The sequence below is a fragment of the Euprymna scolopes genome, chromosome 18, assembly GCF_053919585.1.
Source record: "Euprymna scolopes isolate OS-2025 chromosome 18, ASM5391958v1, whole genome shotgun sequence".
Taxonomy (NCBI): Eukaryota; Metazoa; Mollusca; class Cephalopoda; order Sepiida; family Sepiolidae; genus Euprymna; species Euprymna scolopes.
Window position 1 is genome coordinate 116,535,360 of NC_136499.1, and position 27,297 is coordinate 116,562,656.

A 27,297-nucleotide genomic window follows, 5' to 3' on the forward strand; every position below is an offset into this window, starting at 1 on the left:
TCCTTTCATTATTTCGAATATCGATTATCGATATTTATCGAAGACATTCCGATACAAATCCTATCTAAGAACACTGCCAGGCACACTAAGTATCTTCGTGTGAAATTTTATAAAAATCGACCCAGACATACACGCAGACAAATTTCCTTTTATATAACAGTACAGATTTCTCTTAGTCTGTTTGTTTGGCCGTCTGTTCCACTTTTAATCGGAAACTACGTGGCCAATCTGGCTGTAATTTTATATGGATCTTTGTTCCAATCATCGAGCGCAGCCGTGGCCGAGATTGAACTCGCTACACGAGTTTGTAGTGTAATTCAATTCTTGTCGGTAGCTGAATACTTGATGCTTCGCCAGGGCTATCAAGGGTATATTTTTTTTGATCGTGACGCCATCACTAGATGGGGTGCTCACTACGGCTTAAGAGAGTCCCATCTACCCTATAGAGAAGGATAGACCGCGCCAGTTTCTCAACCTGGTATTTTACTTTGTAGTAAGATTTGTTAAGATATAATAAAGTGTGCTAGTATTATTGTATCCGCTCGATGCACAAGTGGGGATTAATGTGGGTTAATATATCGATATTTAATGCAAAAACCATAGACAACCATCAATTTGTCATGAAACATTCATTTTACATCAATGACTGTAACTTTTACTTGTTTTTAACGGACTAAAAAGTCTAGCGCGTATATAAAATATATATGTGACAGAGTATAACAACTAATATGTTTCCATATATTTTTTCCACAGATACGACTACAGCAGTAGTGCCTCGCCATATTCTTCGCTTTCTTCCTATCGAAGCAGCTCCGATGTCTCCCCAAGCACAAGAAAGATCGAACGCCAGTCTTCCGCATCTCTGGATTTTGGCACCGACTACACACGTCGGAGCCGCTCGAGCAACGCAGATCCCAAACCCTCTTCGAGCCGAGCTGTGGACTTTGGTACCGACTACACACGCCGGTCGTCGTCGGGTCGTTCGTTAGACACCACCAGCACCCCAACGTCGACGCGAAACAGTAGGAGAGTAGAACCTTCCAGTAGTAGCTCGACCCGTACATATAGGTCCCAGGAAAGCGGCAGTCGACAAAGGAAAACTGTTGAGGATTCTGATTCTGGCGATAGTTTGCCGGAAGCAGAGAAAAATACCCGGGATTTCAGGTAAGCTTTTTAAACTTATTTCACATATGGGATTTGTCAATCAACCCCTCGGGGAACACCGTGCGTTTTTCATAAATCAATAAAAATCCCTTCATTTATTATGATTCACTATCTCTGATTAGACTGGTAAAATAATAAAAAAAAAAAAATAATAATAATAATAGATGAAATCTTAAGGAAACCCCTTGAGTGCAGAAACTAGTCGATATAAGTGACAAATTCTAATCGGGCATATATAAACTGCAACAGAAATAAAACAAAAAGACGCAATCAAAAGAACTGGTACACCAAAATTGAAACGTGCCTATTCCTCCTTCCCCTCCTCCTCCCCCTCTCTCTCTCTCCTCCCTTTCCCTCTCCCCACCAACACGAGAACGCGTCAACACGAGAACGAGTGACTTTCTCTTTCTAGCTCATTTACATAGTGCATACATACCGTAAACACGTATGTAAATTAGATAACAAAATAGTAGATCACGTCAGAAGAACTGAGACAACTCGACCAGAAAACCAGGAAACTCATAACTATGCATAATGCACTACACCCAAAGGACGATATTGACAGGCTCTACGTGAAAAGGAAAGACGACGGGAGAGGACTGATCTGTATAGAAGACTGTGTGAAGGACACGAAAAAAGAACTAGAAAAATACATAATGCAAAACACTGAAAGGATAATTATGGCAATTATGAAAAAAAAAACACAAAACAGAAAACAGAGAGACAAACGACAAAACGAGAAAAGAGAAGTGGGAAGAGAAACAACTCCACTGAAGATTCATAAGAATGACAAAAGATGAGAATAGCGAAAACACCTGGACATGGATGCGAAAAGGACATATGAACCGAGAAACTGAATCTCTAATAACTGCAGCACGATAACTCGATAAGAACCAACCATATCAAAGCAAGAATCGATAAAACACAAGAAAACAGCAAAGTCCCCTCTTTGAGAAGGTGTTGTTTTATTATTAATCGCCTGAGGCGCCTCTGCTGAGGAATGCTGATTGTTTAATTTCATTTTTCTTACTCTTATATCACATTTCTCACGATGGAAGAGAATTAAATACCGGGTTAGATTTACACATTATTCATTGATAAAACTGGTTATTTCAAGGCTATAAGGCACGAATCTTGTTATAATGAAGATTTGGCGTCTGTTTTTGATGAAAACTCTAAAAATTACTTAAAAACAAAGTGGTCTTAACCCTGCGTTAGTCACCTGGGTGGTGCAAACATGTTTAGTCTCATGAGGGGTTTATTCACCCCAATACAAAAATGTTTTAAGTGTAATTATTTTGTAAAATATAGTTATCCTGATGGTTCAGGATATATCTACAGTTCCTGTTGAATAGTTTGAATCACTGGTAGCTTAATTTTTATTTATTAGGGACAATTATCCTCTTTTTATTTTAGTTGCCGTTTCACACCGATTCGGCCAACTATTCCTCTGGCCTTCATCAAGTGGTAACCGCGACGAGATAGGAACTCCGAATCTCAGCAATTACTGCCATCCATAGTTGTTGCCGTCTGGCTACGTTTTTGGCTAAGTAAACCTCTGGCCGGCTTTGGGTAGGATTGAAACCGCTATCTTCAGACAATTCTCACCTGTAACCATAGAGACTCGACGTCTCTATCCACTTGTAGCTTGTTGATATTAATATAAAATAATACAATAAAGCAAATTATAAAACTAAGGAAAAATTAAGATATCACATTATCTAAGCTCATAATTACAAGACTGAAAGAGTAATAAATTGTAAATAAAATAGTAATCCCATCAAAACTTATAATAAAGAAAATACCAAAACAAACTAATTTCATATTAAATATTACAGAGTAGCTTTATGATACATAATATATACTTATATCTACAAAGTTTCATTCCCACTGGAAAAATGCAAAAATATATAAATCATGAAATCATACCTACGTTAGCCAGCTGGAGTGACTGGACACCCCAGAAAGACAAAGCGATATCTACCGCTGGAAAAATGGTGGAATCTTTCTATCGATCCGGTAGATATCTCACTGCTGATGCTATTCTCTATCTATATAAGAGCCAAGTACGTCCAAGGATGGAATACTGTTGCCACATCTGGGCAGGAGCTGCTAGAAAGGACTTGGCCTGCCTTGATAGAGTTCAAAATAGACTTCGTAGCCTCGTAGGAGATGTCCTTTTCTCTTCCTTGCAACCTCTATCTCACAGAAGAGATGTTGCGTATTTGTCTCTGATGTATCGTTATTTTCATGGAAAGTGTTCGACTGAGCTTCAATCTATGGTCCCCCCTCGCCAAACTTTCACAAGAAACACTCGTCTAGCTGTAAACACTATCAATAATTCCCCCCACTCTTTATCTGTGCCTAAACCTAAACGTAGATTCCATGAACAAAGCTTCTTTCTTAGAACTGCACGCCTGTGGAATTGTCTTCCGTTTTCCTGCTTTCCGGCTGACTACAATATGGTTATCTTCAAGTCTAACGTAAATAAGTTCTTGATGAGCCGTTCCATATAAGTTATCAAATTAACCAAATTTTCATTACTAATGATTACTATATTGTCCAATTTCTACTGTACACTCTTTAACCCTTATCCTTGAGTGGTCTCTTGGCCTTGATAATGTGGTGATGCCTATGTAAAAAAAAAAAAAAGGAAAACCGAGATACAACTGCGCCATACCACGTGTGCTATACCCTTACTGGGTTAGGGGGTGGTACTGGGAGGGAGGAATAGAAATAAGTTTCCATCTATATGACCATTTAAGAAAAATTAAGGCGACAAAACACACCATGGAACTAACGTAGGGTTAAACAATATCGCTTATTAAAGTTATAGATATTTTCTAAATTTCTCACGTTGCACATCGGATGATTAAAGCAATTCAAACTATTGGGTGCCAATAAGCTCCTCGGGGCGCGCTCGGCGTTTTCCGTGAATCAATGTTACACATATTACATTTTTCTATTACGATTTTTCGTTTTAACGTTATAACCTAAAGTACATCAAGTGTAAGAGAGTATGGCTGCTCTATGCAAATGCCGAGCCGTTTGCGAAGTGACGTCACTACAAGGAAAAAGAAAAAATATTTTAAAGTGAAAGGGTTGAACAGACTATGCGCTGGAATATTTTATATGTATTCATATTTTTTGTGGGGACTTTTGAGGGTTTTCTTGGGGGGGTCTCGGAAGTGGTTTTAAATTTTTTGTAGAGAATTTTTTTTCAACATATGAATGGGTGCACAATATCGTATCTCGGCTGTGTGCAAATTCTGAGCTGTATCCGAAGTGACGTCACCGCAAGGAAAAAGAAAAAAGACTATAAAAATAAGTCTGCACAGACCGACGATGACATTTGAGAGGGCAGAGGTCAGAGAGAAGAAGCACAATCACGTTTTATAATCTTTTTTTCTTTTTCCTTACAGTGACGTCACTTCGCACAAAGTTCATCATTTGCATACAACCGCCATACGCTATTACTTAAGTAAAAAGACGAATTTTATATGTTCGGCGCAACCGTAAGTGACCTCGCGATAAATACATGTCCCTTATTGATGAAAATATACTTTACTAATAAACAGGGTTAAACAATAAAATTGTCGCCCTAAAAAAAAAACAAGACACCCAAGGTCTACCAGCGACCACCTGATTGGACCAGGGAATCACTACACTCTTCAGCACATCCAAGTGCACTTTGGTGTTAACTTTAAAGCCGACTTCGAAGATGTGAGGTGCCATGATGTGAAAACTCACCAAAGACCATAACCGTGGCCGGAAACTTTGTTTTCATCACTCGGCGCACGTCCCTGTTATCCGTAGCAATACAGCTATGCATTTTGAGGGTGCTGGAAATGGCCTTGCTGTAATAACTTGGATCGGTAGAGAGCATGAGTTGTACAGCGGCGCATCTCCCATCTCGCTCGTTGAGTATTGTGTCACTTTCAGACATGATAGAAGGCTTCTATCGCTCTTGAGATTTGTACACAACTGGCCAACTAGTAGATTGTTTGCAACAACAAAAAAAAAAGAAATGAAAACCGGTTTTCATCAAACGGAAATGGAATGATGTCGTCTTTTCTATTACGACAATTTTATCGTTCCAACCTGTACATGCGGTGCTTGAATAAATAAACAGAAAGGAACTGCAATCTTAGGTAGAGAGGGAGGGATCTTTCTTTCATCTTCTACGCCTTTCGTTCTTTCTAAACTTTCACAGCTCATTTTTTTGAGTCACCCACTTCTCTCATCCACTTCTCTGTTTTTTTGTTTTTCATTCGCCTTTTCATACCCCTTTCCCTTCGCTTCCTCTCCCACTTTATTCTTTTTTCATTTTTCCTCCTCCTCCTCCTCCTCCTCCTACTCCCCCTCCTCCTCCTCTTTTCCTCTATTCTCCAACCCCCATTAGTCATGTTCTCTTGGCTTCCTTTGTATTTTCTTCTTCATCCTTTGTTTTTCGATTTCCACTGTCCTCCACTCACTGTTTATCTATCTGGAATCATGCACAATTGTGTTTTTACATCAATACACCCCTCTCTCTCTCTCTCTCTCTCTCTCTCTCTCTCTCTCTCTCTCTCTCTCTCTCTCTCTCTATCTATCTATCTATCTATCATAGACATTCATTCTTTCTTACGCACCTTTTTTCACACTCTCCACATATGTATCTATCTATATTTTGTCCAGTTTTCTGAGAAAGTTTACTAAATATTAGCTCATTTTTTTATTCTGAGATGCAGAAAACTCATACACCTCTCTCTCTCTCTCTCTCTCTCTCTCTCTCTCTCTCTCTCTCTCTCTCTCTCTCTCTCTCTCATGCACACACGCGGTCCTGGATATGACCTTAAACTATATCCGATGATGAAGCCCCAGCTTGCGGACTTTGGGGAGTGTGGAACCACCCTTTAATTGCCATTGCTCCTAGATCCACTCTGACTCGGGGGGGGGGGGGTAGTACCTGTTAGGGTCCCAATTATGGGTTAAATAGAAAATGACTTTTAAAAAAATGTTCTATTAAAAAAAACTTTTCTTCAAAATAACTGGATTTGGCATTAAATAACATGAAAAGGGTTGATATGCCATAAAACAACCAACCAATCTCTCTCACGCACACACACAGAAATTGTCTCTGGTACACACACATACACGCAATTTCCCACTCTCTTATTCTCTTTAATATACGCTCATTCTCTCCCTCTCCTATTCTCGCTCTAAAGCTCGCTCATTCACAGATGCTCTCTGATACAAACAGTTTCTCTCTCTCTCTCTCTCTCTCTCTCTCTCTCTCTCTCTCTCTCTCTCTCTCTCTCTCTTATATATATATATATATGTATATATATATATATATATATAATCATACACTCTCACTTTTTCTCAATTATTCTCGCTCATACATCCTTACTCTACCCCTTCTCTCTATCTCTTTATCTTTCGATTTATCTCCCTCTTACATCAATGTATACATTCTCTCTCTCTCTCTCTCACACACACACACACACACATAGATTATCTCTGGTATATACATATACACACGTACTTTCTCTCTTCGTCTCATTCTCTCTCTAATGCACGATCATCCACACACCACTCTGGCTCACATGGTAACTTCCTTCAGTCTTGACAGACTATCCCTTCTGTAAAGGTTGCCTGCACGTGGAATTTCTGTGGTAAGAGTTGCGCAACTAAACGTTGTAAAATACCAATGGCAAGTGGAGATTCAAGACGACTGGAAACAATGCCGAGATAAGCGGAGAACACATACAGCACCTGGAATTCCCAAATGGTTACCCATCTAGTACTAACCAAGCTCAGCGTTGCTTAACTTCGGTGCTCCAACGAGAACCGGCGTCAACGTGATTATGCCGTATAATCCCACATACGGATTCTCTCTCTCTCTCTCTCTCTCTCTCTCTCTCTCTCTCTCTCTCTCTCTCTCTCTCTCTCTCTCTCAATCATACACCCTCTCTCTATGTCTCATATATGCTTACTTTTTTTCGCAATTATTCTCTCTCATACATCGTCACCCGCACCCCCTCTCGCTTTACCTCTCTGTTTATCTGTCTCTCTTTATCTATCTCTCTTTCTCTTTGCCTATCTCCCTTTCTCTTTATCTCCCTCTCTCCTTGTAATTGCTTCATCCATTTATCGGCTGTCCTTTGTTTCTTTATCAAAATATTTGCTGTCTACATTCCGATCTATTTACGACTCGTAATCTTTCGAAACTCGCCTTCCACTTGCTTGCATAATTAGCTCACATTATTGTTTTGCTATTACAAAGATAATAACAAGAAACCAATTACACACACACACACACACACTCATTGCCTCCAAATCGAACGTGTTTGCAAAAAAGATATACCTTTACCAACGTTTTTGAACCGGTGCAGCCAGGCACAGTGATTCGCACTTGGAAGATCGCTAAGTGCGTACGAATTTCTTTGTTTCCGAGAAAAAAATTAATTAAAAATCAATTTATGAACTTAAAAAAATTTTTTATCAAAAATGCTCCCTTTCTTCTGCCATGTGAATCCCCGTCTGAAGTGTTCCCTTCTGGCTTAGAAACCTTCTGGGTTCAGTTGGGGGATACTCAGCCGCGGGAGAACGGGAATCGGGCAATGAAAAGTTGTTATACATTGAGATTACAAAACGGATCCAATCATTTGCAAATGCAGAGAGGAGTATGTACGCCTTTATTTAGTGACGTCAGCAGGTTACGGGACTTTAGTGCGAGGGCCATCTATAACGTCAGTTGCGGCCGTGTGGGGGAGCGCTGCCATTGTATAGATTTGCTACTCAATCGGTCCAGCTTGAAAGGTTTTATAGAATAAGGCGAAATAATGCAAATGGCTACGCCAAATACAATGGCTAACTGTCGTATTAGATGTTTCAAAGACACGCAAAGAAGAAGGCCAAGCAAGAAGAAGAAGAGTGTAGGGGTGAGCTAGAAAAAAGGGAAGAGGTGAGATTGGCGATAGAGAGGGAATAGAGTAATTGCGAATAGATACGGTTTTACTATATATGTACGACTGATTTAGGCACAACAAATGTACGACTAGGTAGACAACTGCTCCTGCTGCTTCTCTGGGCACATCATTCAAGCAACCTGTGTCGACGGACAACTATTGATTTTATAAGCCTCAAAATAAAATATTGATTTTTTTTTAAGGTTATACAAAAAGAAATGAATAAGAAGCATTCGATTTAATTTAATCGAACTAGCATATTTTTTGTTTTGTTTTTTGTTTGTTTCTTTTTGTTTGTTTTTATTTTGTTTTGTTTTCGTTTGTTTTATTTTTTGGGGGGGTTCGTTAAAAATCGTTGTAAAATATAAGCATGTTGTTTTTTTTTTTTTTTTCAGGGTTAGGGGAAAATATTAAAGAATTTTTGCATACTTAAGAGAGAATAATGAATATTAAACCAAAAATACGTACGATTATTTTGTGTAAAACCTAAAAAGTATTTTCCAGAAATAAACGCTTGCTATTTTTAAGCCTAAAACAATCAATTTTTTTTAACACAGTAACAAATATGCTAAAATAAAATCGATTTTAATTTAGACGGACTGACATTTTTTTATTTATTTTGTGACAATCTACAAAATATTTTTCACGGAAAAAAAAAACATTATGCCAGTCCATCAAAAAGAAAAGTTTTGTTTTTTTTGTTTAATTTTATTTTTCAGGTTCAAAGAAAAAATTAAAGTTTATTTTTTTGCATATATCTTTCGAGTATTTAGAATCAGCGGTCGTTCGTCATCACAGGTTGCTCGAATGACATTCCTAGAGAAGCAGCAGACGAAGTTGTTGTACTCAGTCGTACATTTGTCGTGCCCAAATAGGTCATGCATATATAGTAAAATCCAGAGTAAATAAGAATCCAACGTACGGATGAAATTAAAAGGAGATAGTGAGGAGAGAGAAAGATAGATTCAGAAAGAAAGACAGAAGGTAATAGGGAGTTTGAGATAGAGATAGAGAGAGAGAGAAACAGGGAAGGGGAGGAGTGAGGATAGAAAGAGGGGAAGGGGGAAAGTAGATAGAAAAAAAATGATGCGATGTCTCCGTTCAGCCTCAAGAGATAACGGATACCCCTTGAAAGAGAAGCTGCGCGTGTAATTGTGAGGCAAAGGTTGTACATTCGCCAACCACACCTCTCCTGAATCGGCACTGCTCGAGTTCAGTGGCAAGGGGAAGTACTAAAAGACTGGAAACAATGCCGAGATAAGCGGAGAGCACACACGGCACTTGAAAGTCTCAAATGGTCACCAATGTAAATACTGACCATAGATAGAAATAGCAAGTAGAAAAGAACGAATAAATTCTATGAAAGGATGAAGAGTTTTCTGAAGGGTCGGAGTCTATCCATAATGGTTACTGAGGAAATTGGATCATCAACACCCTACTGCCCCCCCCCCAATTTAAAAATTCAAGCTTCGTGACTAAAGCAACGGATAAACTTCACAATTATTCGTTGTGTTGGTTGTAAACCTTGTCCATCACCGCAGTGTTGCATTCTTGCGTTTGTTTTACAAGTATTTTAATATAATGTGCTCCGATAAGACCACTCTTTATGTGATAAAACCATTATATAGAAAGTATACAGTAGCGCCCAAAACTAAGGGACAAAATTTTAAAACCTAATATTTCTTAAAAAAATAACAACTGTGAAAAGCTGAAATTTTGACAACTGGTAGTCGTCATCATCCATAATAACATACTAAAATTTCAATCATTTGTAAAGGATAGAAAAAGAATTATAACAATTATTTATTTTCAAAATAGGAACGTCCAAAAGTAAGGGACAAAATTGAGAAAAACAATATAAACACCGAAAAAACAATTTTCAAAAAATATATGTACAATCAATATTTAGTAAATAAGCACTTTCTCTCAATGAGAGTTGCGCATCTTTGACTACAAGAACGAATCAGTTCTTAACAATATAATTTATTTATATAATTTTAGACCATTCTTCTTGAAGCTTCACCCACAAATCATCCGTGTTAGTGGGATTTCTTTCCATAACTTTCACTCCTAAGGTCTTCTAAAGATTTTCTATTGGATTTAAGTCAGGACTTTACGGTGGCCAATCCATAATTTCGAAATCTTGCTCACTAGGGTAACTCATTACCACCTTTGCCTTGTGACATGGGGCATTATCTTGCATAAAGGTAGCTCTATCGGAACATGAATTCAGTATGATGGGCACAACATGATCTTGAACAATGTTTTTTATAGATCTACGCGTTTACACGAGTTTGTAACCGGACAAGAGGCGTTGTACCTTGGCTAGAAAACATTCCAAATACCATGACGCTTCTGACCCCAAACTTGACAGTTTTCTTAGTACATTTTGTACTTAATCTTTCGCCAATACGTCTCTTCACATTGGTTTTTTCCATCATTTCCAGATAAATTAAACTTGCTTTCATCACTGAAAAATACTTTTGCTCAATTTTCATATGTCCAAATTACATACCTATTTGAAAACTCTAATCTTTTCTTATTCTTCGAACTAACAAATGGATTCTTCCCTGGGGTTCGATTAAACGGCCCTATTTCTTGCTGTCGTGTAGAAACAGTCTGTTTTGACACATTAACACATGAAGTACTATTCATAACCTTTTTAATTTCTGTGCAAGACTTAAAACGGTCCTTTAATGACATGCGCTGCATTATTCAATCTTTTCTTGCCGAAGTTTGCGGGGTCTGCCGGTTTTAAAAGCACTAACTATTTTGCCAGTATCATTGTAGGATTTAACAACCCTGCCTACAACACTCTTGGAACGTTTCACTTTCTCTGAAATCTCTCTAATGGTGTGCTTTTCCTTGTGTAGCTTCACAATAGCTTGTCTCACAGAGTAATCAAGTTTCTGATGTTTCGCCATGGTGCCGGCTGATACAATATTTACAAATGACTAAGTAAGACTTATTCTTTAGAGGAAATCAAAAAATTTGAATATAGCATACTGTTTACATTCTTTTTCTATCCTTTGCAAATGATTCAAATTTTAGTATGTTATTATGGATGATAACGACTACCAGTTGTCAAAATTTTAGCTTTTCACAGTTGTTATTTCTAACAAATATTAGGTTTTCAAATTTTGTCCTTTAGTTTTGGAAGCTACTGTAGATTCGAACCTATATGTTGTATTCTAAAATTTTGAATCGTTTTATTTATCTATTTTGCAGATATCTGATCTGCCGAGGTACCTCTCCCCGTCCAGAAGTATCACGTGATAGCAAGAGGGGCGATTCGATCGCAAAGACAAAGCGTATCAAGCTCCCGAGGAAACGGGAGCCGACGTACCGCCGTTACCGGAGCAGTGAAACAGTGACGAAGGACACATCCACGCAGACGGTAGCGACAGGCGAGCGCGAACAGAATCAGAGAGACAAGAGATCGCGGCCAGGTCGCGGAGATAACCGTGACGGGGGAGGAGGAAGTGGCGGAGGTGGAGGAGGAGGAGGTGAAAGGTTTGAAAGAAACGGAGTAGAAGAAGGCGTTGGGGGCGGCGGTAATAAAAAGGAGCATAAAGAAGGGTTTCAGACGTTCAGGAATCGGTTCGAGAAAGCCGGTGGACCGCCGCCATTCGATATGGGCAACGGAGAGACGGGCGCAAACGGTTACGGTGGCGGAAGGAAAAACAGAGACGCCTACCGTGACTCGGTAGCCGACGGAACCATCAGTGATGCGCCCTCTGAAAGGACGTGGCGAAAAGCAGTGTACGGCGAGTCACCGGCACCATCTCGATCGTCAAGGCGACGAGGTGCGATGGATGAATGTGATTCGGACATGACCAGTGCCTTTGAAGACGATGACATAGGATCGCGATGGAAACCCAGAACAAGCACTCCGAACCCCGAGCCCAAACACGAAAACTATGAAGAAAGGGGTTCCCGTAAGGAGAAACGCTCCCAGGGAAGCAGCAGAGATAGTCGACACGCTTTCAGTCGGTCAACGTCCAGGGATAGTATCCTGGACGACAAACAGAGACGCCGCCGGCATGGTAGCAAGGAGCGACAGGTAGATGGTGCCTTAAACGAAAATGTATCGCTGACCCCAGAGAACCTCTCCCTAAGGGACAGCATCGAAAAGGTCAAACAGTGGAAACAAAACCTTCCCTCACCAGAGCCTCACCGCGTTCCGGGAGTCGGGGCTGAAACAAACAAAGACAGCTACCGATCTCCTCGATCAGAGAACCGGGGTGATTCTCCAGAGAGGTCAGTAATCAATAGAAGACTGGCGGCTCAACGGCAAGATTCGCGTTCAAACCGGGAGGAATCTCCGACCATGTTTTCACGGGACTCCTCGCCTAACCGCCGGAAATACCGCTCACACAAGCACTTGTCCAAAGGAAACTCGACTGAATTGGAATCTGGCGAAATTAGGGACCATAACTTGCCAAACAAGGATTTCCGAAAATCAGAATTAAATAAAGCCGATCATGAAGCTTATCTTCGGAACGAGCAAATGTCTCCAAGAGCTCTAGGCAATAAGCATGGAAAAGGTTCAGGAAGCTCTTCCGATGCCTTCACCAGGGACGATTCTCCAAACGCCCCGAACCGACGTGGTGAAGTTCTTTCAAGGCAGTCCTCCAACGATCCGAATCGAAGGCTCAAGCGAGAAAACTCTCGGGAGGACACTTTGGATGAACGCCAGTCATCGCCATACAATCGGTTCCGAAGACAAACATCACGGAAGGACGGTGTTGAAGGGGCCAGTGATAGTGGCGGCTTTTCGCGGGATGATTCCCCTAATCGCCACGCCAGAAGTGGGAAACCCCCTTTGCCTGGACGTAGTACGAGCAGACAAAGTTCGGTGGAAGACATGTTGGATGACAGAAGAGGAACGTCCAGACAAGTAAGAATATTTCTTTATATATTGTTTATTACCTCCACCCTCCAGCAGAAGCGGAGGTCTTGTTTTTACCTGTGTTCGTTTATTACAAGGTTGTTATCTTAGAGTTGGTTTTATTCTGTGTATACAGATGTTCGCTATTTCACTACTACCGTTTAATAGTTTTTATTTTTATTTATTTATTTATTTATTTTGCTTAAAAATAAAACGCACAATCAAAAGCATTGTTTACCAAGCAACAATATTTGCTAAAGAAATTCTGAATAACAAGAAATATTACGTGGGTATGACATCCTGAGATTTTAAAATCAGATATTATGACCGTAATAAAAGCACATTCAATCACAAAATAATACGACCATAATAAACCACATTCAATAACAAAATAATTACTGAAAGCTCAAATAAAAGAGCGTACTCAATAACAGTCGAATGGAAAATATCAAGAAGGCCAGAGCGTACATAAATTAAGACGACCGGTCTAGATTATGCCTAAATAAGAATTCTGAAACTTTTAAGGTTGGTTGGTTGTTTTTGTGTTACGGCATATCAACCTTTTTCAGGTTATTTAATTCCGAATCTAGTTATTTTGAGGAACGATTTTTAATGGAGTATATTTGTTTTGTTTTTTTAAGTCGGATTCTATTTAACCCATAGTTGGGACCCTAACAGGTACTACCACTCCGGGTCAGAGTGGACCTGGAAGCAATGGCAATTAAAAGGGTGGCTCCACACTCCCCAAGGCCCGCAAGCTTGGGCCTCACCATCGGATATAGTTTTAGGTCATATCCAGGACCAAACTTTTAAGGACTTTCAAAACTTATTGAACGCTAGAAGTGAAATAAAGAACAGATGTATGCACAGAATAAACTTTGCTTAAAAATAACCATAACTAAAACACTACGTGGATATTTAAAAACAGCATGTAATACGAATTCGATGCATTTTAGCCTGACGATTCCTTAGGGAGATAATACCCGGAATATTCCGTGTAGCTTAATTTTATTATATATATATATATATATATATATATATATATATATATATATATATATATATATAATATATATATATATATATATAATATATACGTATGTGTATATATGGATATAATATATACATATGTGTATATATGTATATGATATATACATATGTGTATATATGCATATGATATATACATATGTGTATATATGCATATAATATATACATATGTGTATATATGCATATAATATATACATATGTGTATATATGCATATAATATATACATATGTGTATATATGCATATAATATATACATATGTGTATATATGCATATAATATATACATATGTGTATATATGTATATGATATATACATATGTGTATATATGTATATGATATATACATATGTGTATATATGCATATAATATATACATATGTGTATATATGCATATAATATATACATATATGAATATATATGTATATAATATATACATATGCATATATATGTATATTATACATACATACGTATATATATATATATATATATTATATATACATATGCATATATATGTATATTATACATACATACGTATATATATATATATATTATATATACATATGTGCATATATGTATATTATACATACTATGTATATATATATATATATATGTATATTATACATACTACGTATATATATATGTATATTATATATATGCATATATATATGTATGTGTATTATATATAGATATGCATATATATATATATGTATATTATATATACATATGCATATATATATGTATATTATATATACATATGCATATATATATGTATATTATATATACATATGCATATATATATATGTATATTATATATACATATACATATGTATATATATGTATATTATATATACATATACATATGTATATATATGTATATTATACATACATATGTATATATATATATGTATATTATACATACATATGTATATATATGTATATTATATATACATATGTATATATATGTACATATGTATCTCTATGTATATTATATATACATATGTATATATATATATGTATATTATACTTACATAATTATATATATGTATATTATATATTATACATCCATATATATTAGAAATATACATGTGTGTATATATATATATATATATATATATATATATATATATATATATATATATATACATAGTATTAATTGAAAGCTAAGGATTAAAGTTAAATATAACGTTATTATATCATCAGAACAATAAGGAAAAGTAATGGAAAAAAATTAAGACCAAAAATGCTCTTTAGGCAATGACATTTTGAAGCTAAATGCGTCTCATCAGAAGAGGAGAAAAGCCAAAATTATACAAAACGCAAATAGAGTGGAACCCCGAGATACGGCATAAAAAATTAGTAACAAAATACAGGACATAATACACATGTATATAATCAAATAACATAAAACACCGTTACGCGGGGCAAATTCAGTAACCTGGAGCAGGAAAAACATTGTATTCCACAACGTAATCTAAAAAAAAAAAACGTGTCCTATGGCCACCGTATCCGGGTTCTACTGTATAGAAAAACCGGCTTAATGAAATTTAGATATGAAATGAGAATGTCGGAATAGGATAATATGATAAATAGTAATTAAAAGTAGGTAGAGCATGTATGGATAAATCGGAATGGTAGTATATATGTATGTAAGAGTTATCAAATAATGGGGATCATTAAAGAAGATCCAATAATAAAAACCAAAGGAAAAAATATGGACGAAAGATGAGATAGTGGATAATGGAGTAATGATATAGAAACTAGTGATGGAACGATTCCAATATTTTCGAGATTCTGATACAATTTCCGATTCCGATACTTTATAAATCTCGAATTATTTACCTATAAGATTGTTACTTGCCCCGATTATCGTAAATACACATGTTAAACATTCAGATGTTTTCCTAAATGTCAAAATACATTTTTAGAGAGAACCCCATCGGTTTTGGCTTTACTGGTATCATAAAATCAAAAAATATTTATTATTTTATCAATTTTACCAGCAATGGAAGATTTTACTTTAAAGAAAATCAAAAAAAAAGAAATAGACAATTAAAAGAATCGTTTTTGGTATCGGAAAATAGGCATCAGTTTTTCAGATACCGATTCTGATACCCCCCCCCAAAAAAAAAAAAAATCTTTCGATTTTTCTGATTCCCGATTCCGATTAATCGTCCCAAAACTAATAGAAACAGTAAATGAATGATACGGAAATACATATATAAATAGATTTAAAAAAGATGAATAAATAAATAAAACGATCTGAAAGCGAGAAAATGAGATTTTAAAAAAAATGTTCAAAAATTTATGTTAAAAAATAAGTGTAAAAATATGAAGTAAAATAAAATAAACATAAAATGATACAAGTTCTAGTGAAATCTTTAGCTTAGGTTTCCGGAAAACAAATAATATGGCAACTGTTTACAAATCCAACAAAGTAAAAAATATTGTGGAGCATCAAGTTTTAGTACAATCCTAGTACATCCAGAAAGTATTTTTACAGTATAGCAAAACAAACTTTCACAAGAAACACTCGTCTAGCTGAAAACACTATCAATAATTCCCCCCACTCTTTATCTGTGCCTAAACCTAAACGTACATTCCATGAACAAAGCTTCTTTCTTAGAACTGCACGCCTGTGGAATTGTCTTCCGTTTTCCTGCTTTCCGGCTGACTACAATATGGTTGTCTTCAAGTCTAACGTAAATAAGTTCTTGATGAGCCATTCCATATAAGTTATTAAATTTACCAAATTTTCATTACTAAATATTACTATATTGTCCAATTTCTACTGTACACTCTTTAACCCTTGTCCTTGAGTGGCCTCTTGGCCTTGATAATGTGGTGATGCCTATGTAAAAAAAAAAAATAGCAAAATTTTAAAATACCGGTAAAATCCTGTAAATCTATGTGAAAATGGAAATATCCAGGTAAGAATTCTCGAAACGAGTAGGTAATTAGTACGTAATTAGTAGATAATTAGTACGTAATTAGTAGGGCTATGACAAGAGTATATTATTTTCATTATTTTGAATCTCGTGTATATATCAGTTAATATCTTATATGTTTTTAAAATAGAGTGATATAGTTCTCGATTGATTAACTATGTTTAACTGTATCTGATGTCTACCCGAGAGTCAAAACAATGAATGTACGTGGCCATGATAGAAAGAAAATATTGTATTCCAAAAATCACATAAATCAATCAAGTAGTTTTACTTTAAAAAAAAAAAAGAATCATTTTTAAGTGATTAATGGGAATTTGTTGGCATTATAACAAAAAATCTCGTATGTTTGAATTACGTTGAGTTATCTTTGTTTTTGTTTTTTTGTTTTTTAGATTGTTTTCAAAATGATGTCGCAAGACAGTCACTCCTCGGTTAGGCATAAAATTTGATTTTCTTACCTTTTTTTTTTTTTTTTTTACACAGTGATCACCACTTATCAAAGCCCGGAAGCCACTCAGGGATAACGGTTATTGCAACTACATTACCTAAAACTACTTGATTAATTTTGTGTATTCATTTTATTGTGGACTGTTATTCTCATCTTCATAGTTCATGTTTCACCTTGTTTCAGCCAACTCATCCTCCAACCTTCTTCAGGTGGTTAACCACGACCAGATAGGAATGCTGAGTCTTGTAATTGTATCCATAGTAATTACTAGGGTTATGACAAGAGAGTAATTTTTTCTATTATTTTGACTCTCGAGTATATATCAGTTAATATCTTATGTTTTTATATAGAGTGATATGGTTTTAAATTGATTAACTATGTTTAACTGTGTTGGATATATACTCGAGAGTCAAAACAATGAAAAGACTATTCTCTTCTCATAGCCTTGGTAATTACTACCTTCCATAGTTGTTGTCGTCTTACCACGTTTCAAGGTGAGCATTGTCTGAAGATAGTGGTTTCAATGCTACCCAAAGCAGGCCAAAGGATTAGTCGGCCAGAAATGAGGTGAGACAACGACAACTATGGAAGACAGTAATTACTACGGATACAGTTACTCAGCATTCCTATCCAGTCATAGTTAACCACCCAAAAAATGACCAAAGGATGAGTTGGCCGAAATGTGATGAAACAACAACAACAACGAAGATGAGGATAACTGTCCACAATCAAATAATTACACAAACTATGAAGCCTCATCTCAAAGGATTCAAAAGAATAAAATATAATATATAATCCTTGATCAAGTTATGTGATTTTAGGAATACAATATTTTCTTTCTGTCATGGGTACATTAGGTGTATCAGAATTTTTGTAGAGATTTTTGACCCCCCCCCCCAACACGAAACTGCGAATAAAATATTTAAAAAAACTCGTAATTTCTCTTTTAAAAGTGGGTTGTTTATTTTCTTTATGGATTATACTTTCAAAATAAACTATTAAAGTTGTATAAAAAGTAATAGAAATATTTTTTTTTTATTTAAAAAAAAAAATAGTAATGAAATTAATTGAATTTTACGAGTTCAGTATTTTTCAATTTTTAAACTTTAAAAATCTATCCAAATTTTTCTATTGATTCTATTTTTACAATATTTTCAGAGTCAATGTGAAATTTTATGCTCTTTCCAATAAACTGAATATAATATTTTAGACAAACGTTTGTTTTTTTCAAATTCACGCCCCACCCATTTTGAAATGTCTGTTAAAAAGTAAATAATTAATTTACTCACCAAAGTTTTATATATCACAAATTGAAGATAAAAGATCAATAAATAATATATTCTAATTCAAAACAAAGAAGTAGTGTTTTTTAGAAATTTACCTGTAAAGTCCGAAGTTTAAAACTTTTTCTTTTTAATCACGTTGTTTTTTTTTTTGTTTGTTTGTTTTGTTTTGTTTTTTTGTTTTTTAAATGAAACTTTGGCCCTTGCTCCTTTAATTGAAAAAAAAATTAGGGTTTGAATTACATTTTTCGAGTAGTCATAAGCTTGGAAAACAGGGGGTCGAATTATTCAATATTTTTCACAAAGTTTCTGACACACCTACTGGTACATATATCAGATTTTTTTTTTTAAATTCTAAACAAACAGCAAACATCATTTTCTTATATGTTTTAATATAGAGTCATGTCGTTCTCAGTTAATTAGCTGTGTCTAATTGTGTCGGATATATACTCGAGAGTCAAAACAATGAAAAGAATATTCTATTGTCACGGCCCTAGTAATGAGTGGAATTCCGTTGAAGTAAAGATTTATATTGTGATATAAAATTTGGTGTATAAGACAAGAGGCATATATCAGACCACTTCCAAAAAAGAGGAGTCAGTAAAATAATTTCAAAATCTGACAGGGTCATGTTCTAGTTAATTAAAATTCAAATATGGAAAATCTATAAGAACGAAGGTTTAGTGCATCCAGATTTAAAAGAAAAAACTCCAGGGTACAGATTTGATATTAGAAAAAAAACTTTTAGAAAATTGAAATTCGAAATTCAAGAGTGTAGTATCTGTTCCGGCAGATGCTGCAAGCTATGACTAGCACAGACCAGCTATGACTAGCAAAGACCATATGTGGGGGTAACTCCACATATCTGACCTTGGTCACTGAAGGGGCAACCCTTCATACCAACAGTTTCTAATCCAGCTCCCACTTCCCACCTCTCGGGAGCTGGATCCCCCCTTTCCCTGCCCCTTCAAGGTCGTTTTTTAATGTGGAGATGGAGGGAAGAGGGAGGGAAGGGGGGCACAAGCTCCCGAGAGGTGGGAAATGGGAGCTGGATTAGAAACTGTTGGTATGAAGGGTTGCCCCTTCAGTGACAAGTTTAGATATGTGGGGTTGGCTCCACATATGGTCTTTGCTAGTCATAGCTGGTCTTTGCTTGCAGTATCTGTCGGAACAGATACTACACTTTGATCTTGTCGCCCGGACCCCCGAGGGGGTTTGGGCCTGTATTTATTTATTTGCTTCCCCCTATCTCCACATTAAAAAACGGCCTTGTGCCTAATTTGCTCAGTGGGGAAGCAAATAAATACACTGTTCCGACAGATGCTGCAAAGCTATGACTAGCAAAGACCATATGTGGGGGTAACCCCACATATCTGACCTTGGTCACTGAAGGGGCAACCCTTCATACCAACAGTTTCTAATCCAGCTCCCACTTCCCACCTCTCGGGAGCTGGATAATAATAATCGAAAAAAAAAAAAAGAGTGGAATTAAAGATAAGAAAAATAATATCTGAAGGTAAAAAGTAATAAAACTGCAAACGAGCGATATAAAATCCAGCTTTCAAATTTAAAGGTTGATTAAATAATTTGAAAAAAAAAAAATAGCAGAGAAAAATTAAAAAATTAAAAAAGTAAAAAATTTTAAATTTAAAAAAAGATTTTAATTAAAAAAAGAGGAGGAAAAATAAAGACGAAGAAGATGAATATGTAGCAATGTCCATGATTAAAATGAATGAAAAACGGAACCAAATAAAAAAAAAAACAGGTGTGTGAAAATAAGCTTACCAAATAAAAACTGGATCAGAGATTCAAATGCGCTGGGGGGGGGATGACAGCTCGACCATATAGGAACACAGAAAACAATCTCGCTAAAACAGTCATAGGTGCTGATACATAGCCAAATACATGTACACATAATCAAGAAAAGAAAAAATATATATTACAACAGAAAAATGCGAGCATGAAAAGTAATATCGTTAAGCTTAAACATAGAAAAGTAAACGACTACTTGTTAAAACTGGAAAAGAAAATGACAAGATATTCTAGTAAAAGATATAATAAATTTATAACTTAAAATTTTGGAGCATTAAGAATTTTTTAAATACAATTTATAACATTATATAATCTTTTTTTTTTTTTACATGGGTGTCACCACCTATCAAGGCCCAGAGGCCACTCGAGGATAAGGGTTAATAGGTATACATTAGTCATTGTGATTTTAGCATAGTAAACAGTGGGAATTTTGTAACTTGGATTACTTAGGGGGACGATTCAATTAGAACTTGTTCACATTGGACTTTTTCTTTTTTTTTTTTCATAGGCATCAACACATTATCAAGGCCAAGAGGCCACTCAAGGATAAGGGTTAAATAGTGTACAGTAGAAATTGGACAATATAATAATCATTAGTAATGAAAATTTGTTAAATTTGATAACTTATATGGAACGGCTCATCAAGAACTTATTTACGTTAGACTTAATCAATTCTTAATGTTACAATATTTTAAGTTATAAATTTATTATATTTTTTACTGGAATATATTGTCCTTTTCTTTTCCAGGTTTAACAACCAGTCCTTTACTTTTCCATGTTTAAGCTTAACCATATTACTTTCCATGCTCGCATTTTTCTACTGTAATCCATGATTTTTCCAGATTTCCAATAAATTCACTTGTTCTTTGTTTAATTTCAGTCTTTATTTTTTTATTTTTTGCTCCCATAAACACATACGTAATAACAATGTACGGCACTCGTCTACTTTCAATAACATCCCCCCAATTATCTCCCTTTCGTTCTTTCATTCTGTCTGTTTTACGAGTTACTTCTCACTCGTCTCCTTACGTTATTTTACGATTTCGAACATCAGTAAATTCATCAAACGAAAATAAAATAAAAATTCACAATATAGCTGAGAAAGTTATCTATAAACCGTAATAATTGTTTGAAATTTTAAAGCTTTAAAACTGTTCTAAATTACTTAAACTGCCACTTAAGCATACCATCCAAACACTACCGTGTTTAAATGATATGTTTTGTCTGAGAATATGATTGCCTCATTTTTTCTTTTCTTTATTTTTTTTTATGTCAGCGGTCATTTCTTTTTGGAATTTGTTTGATGTGTGTTTAAATTCAAGTTTGGGGATTATTTCTAAAAGTTCTTTTTCAAATTCCTCTATTTCGTCAACTTTTGGAGGGTACTTAATCGATTTTAGTCCGAAGTTATTGTTTTCATTCTCTTTGGCGTTATTTCCGTTTATTATTTTCCATCTCATTCTCTTTATTACGTCTTCTATTTTTGCCAATAGAATTTTCGTATAGAGCTGGTTGCTTGGTGTTGGTATGTTTTTTTATCGAGTAGTTTAACGTGTATTTCTCCATCTCTGGTGTTTTTGCAAAGAAGTTCCGGCGGTTTTTATTCCTGTTTTGTGTTCTTCCTTTTCGATAGTGCTCGACCACTGGGTTATTGGTATACACCGCAAGTACCTGGTGGAGGCTATTATACTTGTACTTTTTGTAGTAAAAGAAATCCCATACAGTGCTCTATTATTAGGGAAAAACCTTTCTCGAAATAAGAGCAATATATTTTTTTGTATATTATATACAGGAATTTACATCGGTAGTCGGTATCGACGGTTTCAAGCCCGGTAGTTGAGGACTGCTCTTAATGTCCGCCTCAGGCTCTCTTCAGCCGACTCTCATCTGTCTTTAACCGGAACCGGAACTCTATATATGCACACCGTAATTTTTTTTTTTTTTTTTTTTTGTATGCTACTTTAATAAGGTAATAAATTTGAAGCAATAAATTAAAAAGTATGGGATGATGCCTTCTATATTATTATTTTTCTTTAAATACCCCCCCTATCATTCAATTTAAGTCTCGTTTAAAAGCGTTTTAAAAATTCATTTTAAATTATGTCTAATCTCGTTTAAAAATAGGGTAATAAAATTTAGATTGAAAAAGACCTAGGAAGTGCCCAGGGGATGGTATATACTAATATTTAAGTATTGCTTTGCGTTTAAAAACGTTTCGAAGGAAAAACGTGGGTTAAAAAAACAAACGATGAGGGCCAATTTGACGTCGCAATGGGGGCCTATGACAGTGCAGACGTGTGCGATTTAGTAGGACTGTTTATACTGACCAACTTAGAAAAGGAATTCCCAGATCATTCATTCGGACTATATAGAGATGATGGTTTGTGTCTATCGCGAAATTACAATGGAAAAGCATTAGACAGGTTTAGAAAAGAAATAGAAAAGTATTTCAAGGAGTTAGGATTTAAAATAATAATATCCACAAACTTACGTAAAGTGGACTTACTAGACGTAACTTTAGATCTCCAAAAAAGAATATATAAACCCTTTCATAAACCAAATGAAAAATTAGTATACATAAACAAAGGTTCATGCCAACCCCCGACAATATTTAAAAATATGGTAGCAAATGTGAGCAAAAGAATATCTACATTATCTTCAAATGCAGAAGTATTTGAACAAGCAGCTCCATATTACAATGACGCGCTCCATAAAAGTGGATTTAAAGAACAAATAAAATTCGAACCAACCCATAACCAACAAAAAAACAAAAAAATCAGAGGACGGAAAGTAATTTGGTTTCTACCTCCATTCTCATTAAATATAAAAACTAAAGTAGGACGGTTGTTCTTGAAACTACTAGATAAACATTTTCCTAAAAAGCACAAGCTACATAAAATATTCAATAGAAATACAATTAAAATAAGCTACTCAACAACACCGTCAATAAAATCCATCATCTCTAGAGAACCAATAGAGAGGGAAAATGCAGCATGCTCTTGCAGAGCCAAAACTGAGTGCCCGCTTGAAGGGAATTGTAAAGCAGAGTCACTTGTATATGAAGCAACTGTAACGAATACATCCACAAACGTAACTAATAAATACATTGGAATGACGAAGGAGCCGTTTAAACAGAGATATTATATGCACATGAGCTCTTTTAGAGCAAAAGAGAGAAGTAATACGGCTTTAGCAAACAAAATCTGGCAGTTAAAAGAAGAAGGTGCACCTTTTACGGTGAAATGGAAAAAAATCGAGCAAAAACCTTCATACTCCCCAGAACTAAAACAATGCTCGCTCTGCAATGCCGAAAAATATTATATTTTAAAAGCAACCCAAGAAGATGGATGCTTAAATGTAAAAAATGAATGCTTGAAGGACTGTATACATAGAAGAGGATCGCTTCTTATAAATTGGGGTAGAAAAAAAGATAAAAGTGAAGATAAAAAAAAAAAGTTTAGTTATAGACATGTCAAAATATTTTATTTTATATTATTGTAGATCTTATCACCCATTTTAAACGAGATTTAGAGAGAATTTTTAAGTTAAAAATTTTAAAAATTTTTAATTGTTTTAAAACGTGTTTTTAAATAGAGCGAGATCATGCTATACTTAATATACTTAAATATAAAAACGCCAATTTTTTTACACCGTTTAGACCTATTTCAATTTAAGATTTATTACCGTTTTTAAAACGAAATTACATATAATTTTAAAATGACGTTTTAAATAATTTTAAACGTGAAACGATACTTAAATGTAAACATATGCCAAATTTTTACACACTTAAGTTTATTTTAACTAAATATTATTACCGTAATTAAAACGAAACTAGAGATTATTTTAAATATTAAACGTTTTTAAACGCAAAGCAATACTTAAATATTAGTATATACCATCCCCTGGGCACTTCCTAGGTCTTTTTCAATCTAAATTTTATTACCCTATTTTTAAACGAGATTAGACATAATTTAAAATGAATTTTTAAAACGCTTTTAAACGAGACTTAAACTAAATGATAGGGGGGGGGGTATTTAAAGAAAAATAATAATATAGAAGGCATCATCCCATACTTTTTAATTTATTGCTTCAAATTTATTACCTTATGAAAGTAGCATACACAAAAAAAAAAAAAAATTACGGTGTGCATATATAGAGTTCCGGTTCCGGTTAAAGACAGATGAGAGTCGGCTGAAGAGAGCCTGAGGCGGACATTAAGAGCAGTCCTCAACTACCGGGCTTGAAACCGTCGGTACCGACTACCGATGTAAATTCCTGTATATAATATACAAAAAAAAAAATATATATATATATATATATATACAAATCAAGAAGTAAAAATTAAGCTACCGTAAACATAAAGCGAATATTAATGTTAACATTTAACATAATCCCAACCAAATAAAAAGCTCAATACAACCAAAATAGAATATAGAGCTTGTCATAAAATAACACAATTTAAGACTGTAAAGTATAGTTTACACGAATTTATTGTTCCACAGGATACTCAAAAAAGAAATATTAAGATTCCCTTAGTCAGCGGAGTTTCAAAGAATGCCTTCTTTTCATCAGAGGAAATATATTTGCGAATGAATATTATAGCAAACCTATGAATTTGCTGGTACCGGTATAAATATGCATTATATGAAAACTAGTAATATGTACAAAAACGTTAGTGTAAAGTGTTCATGAAAGGAAAAAAAAAGGAAGTGATAAATGAAAGAAGTAAATAAAAAATTAAAGATTAAAAATCGAGATGAAAGGATATACAATAAGTCATCTTAAAAATTCAGAAACGGATGAAGTTGTCTCAACTCTAATCCACGGATAAAAAAAAAATAATCTATATAATTATAAAACTCCTATGACCTTGTAACGGGTGTTGTAACCCAACATCCGGTTGCGCATGCGTACATAAATAAATAATCAACGCGACAATAAAACGTATGGTTTTACTGTGTACGTTTTCAGCGTCCCAATTGTTTTTTTTTTCGCGTTTAAATTATCTAAATAAACAATTATTAATACTTTCTGAATTTTTTTTACATCGTTCATTTCCGTATTACGTTTAAGTTATTTTAACGCAATTTTCTTACAAATAAATCTACTTTAACCCGTTGACAACCATAAGAGCATTTTACAATGGCGATTTGCCCACCGCTTTCATTTTTTAAAAAATTTATCCTCCAATTTTTAAGACACCTTTCTTAAAAAAAACATTCATGCATTTCTTCTACACTACCAATATAAATAAATAACCCCGAAACTGTTTTTTTTTAATTTGCGTTACAAATAAATAATCAACGCGACAATAAAACGTATTGTTTCTCTGTGTACGTTTTCAGCGTCCCAATTGTTTGTTTTTTTTCGCGTTTAAATTAAAAGATATATACAAAATTTGAATTTAGCTTTAAGTATTATGGTATCTGTTCAGTGCACATTTACCTATAAGTATGGCCAACCACTTATAATTCAATGGATGTAAGTTTTTCTTTTTCAAAAATAAACAATTATAATGAGAACGACTCATAGAAATCTATCTATATTCTTTTTCATTTTAATATACTTTCATAGAAATGGTTTTGTTATGTCACAAAAAACTATTTTCTCTACGTCACAAGTGTCACGCTCATACATTAATTCCATAGCTAATATAACATACTGACCCAACGGGTCACGAGTAGTCTAGTAATTTAATAAAAGAAAAAGAAAGAATTATTTTAGTAGAAATATTAGAAAACATTCGTTGGATCTTAACGTCAACAACGCGAAAACAAAATGATACAGAGAAATGTGGTTTATGAAAATTTTTTGTGAGGAATATGATTTGAAATTTTGTCGAAACTGTAAATACAGTGAGTCAACTTGCATCTAAGAAAAGTGAGTTAGAAAACTCATGTGATATGACGTAAACAAATATTAGTATTTCTCTACTCTATCCTTTTTTCCTTTGAAGGTACTAATATTGTTAGTACATCGGAAAATTGTCTCCTGTCTTATTCGGAATTTCCAATGATAGAACTTTTTAGTTGATTGGTTGGTTGTTTTTGTTTTACGGCATATCAACCCTTTTCGGGTTATTTAATGCCGAATCCAAAGATTTTGAAGAAAAAATTTTTTTATTAGAATATATTTGTTGTTTTCACGTCGGTTTCTATTTAACCCATAGTTGGGACTCTAACAGGTACTACCACTCCGGGTCAGAGTGGACCTGGGAGTAATGGTAATTAAAGGGTGGCTCCACACTCGCCAAAGCCCACAAGCTGGGGCCTCACCACTGGATATAGTTTAAGGTCATATCCAGGACCCCCATTGAGGGACTTTTACCCTCTGCAGGGAGGCAGTCGGCGTATTCTAATGCCCCACCGACAGGGCCTTTTTGTGAGGAATATGATTTGAAATTTTGTCTAAACTGTAGAGACAGTGAGTCAACTTGCATCTAAGGAAGGGAGTTAGAAAACTCATGTGATATGACGTAAACAAATATTAGTCTTTCTCTGCTCTATCCTTTTTTCCTTTGAAGGTACTAATATTGTTAGTACATCGGAAAAATTCCTCCTGTCTTATTCGGAATTTCCAATGATAGAACTTTTTAGCAATAACTTCTCAGCTGTTGGACACACATTACTCTGTGACTGTTTCCCTGCGGATTACAACAAATTCAATATCATCAAATACTTGTCATAATCTGCCACTATAATATTCAAACTTTATTGATTGTTGTTCCTCAGCGTTCAACTCACATCTTCCTATCTTATT

The 27,297-nt window shown here is 34.9% G+C and overlaps 1 protein-coding gene and 1 pseudogene across 26 annotated transcripts in view; one reads left to right on the forward strand and one right to left on the reverse strand.

Annotated features, from left to right (window-relative positions):
- Nucleotides 1-27,297, forward strand: part of LOC145297783 (FH1/FH2 domain-containing protein 3-like) — a 760,653-nt gene that overhangs the window by 437,070 nt on the left and 296,286 nt on the right. For all 26 annotated transcript variants that reach the window (XM_080144059.1, XM_080144067.1, XM_080144064.1 and 23 more), the window contains 2 exons: nt 754-1,164; nt 11,346-13,017. In XM_080144059.1, the coding sequence (XP_080000185.1) occupies nt 754-1,164; nt 11,346-13,017 (2,083 nt within the window). The remainder of the gene's footprint in view (nt 1-753; nt 1,165-11,345; nt 13,018-27,297) is intronic.
- Nucleotides 6,910-7,024, reverse strand: LOC145301536 (5S ribosomal RNA; annotated as a pseudogene).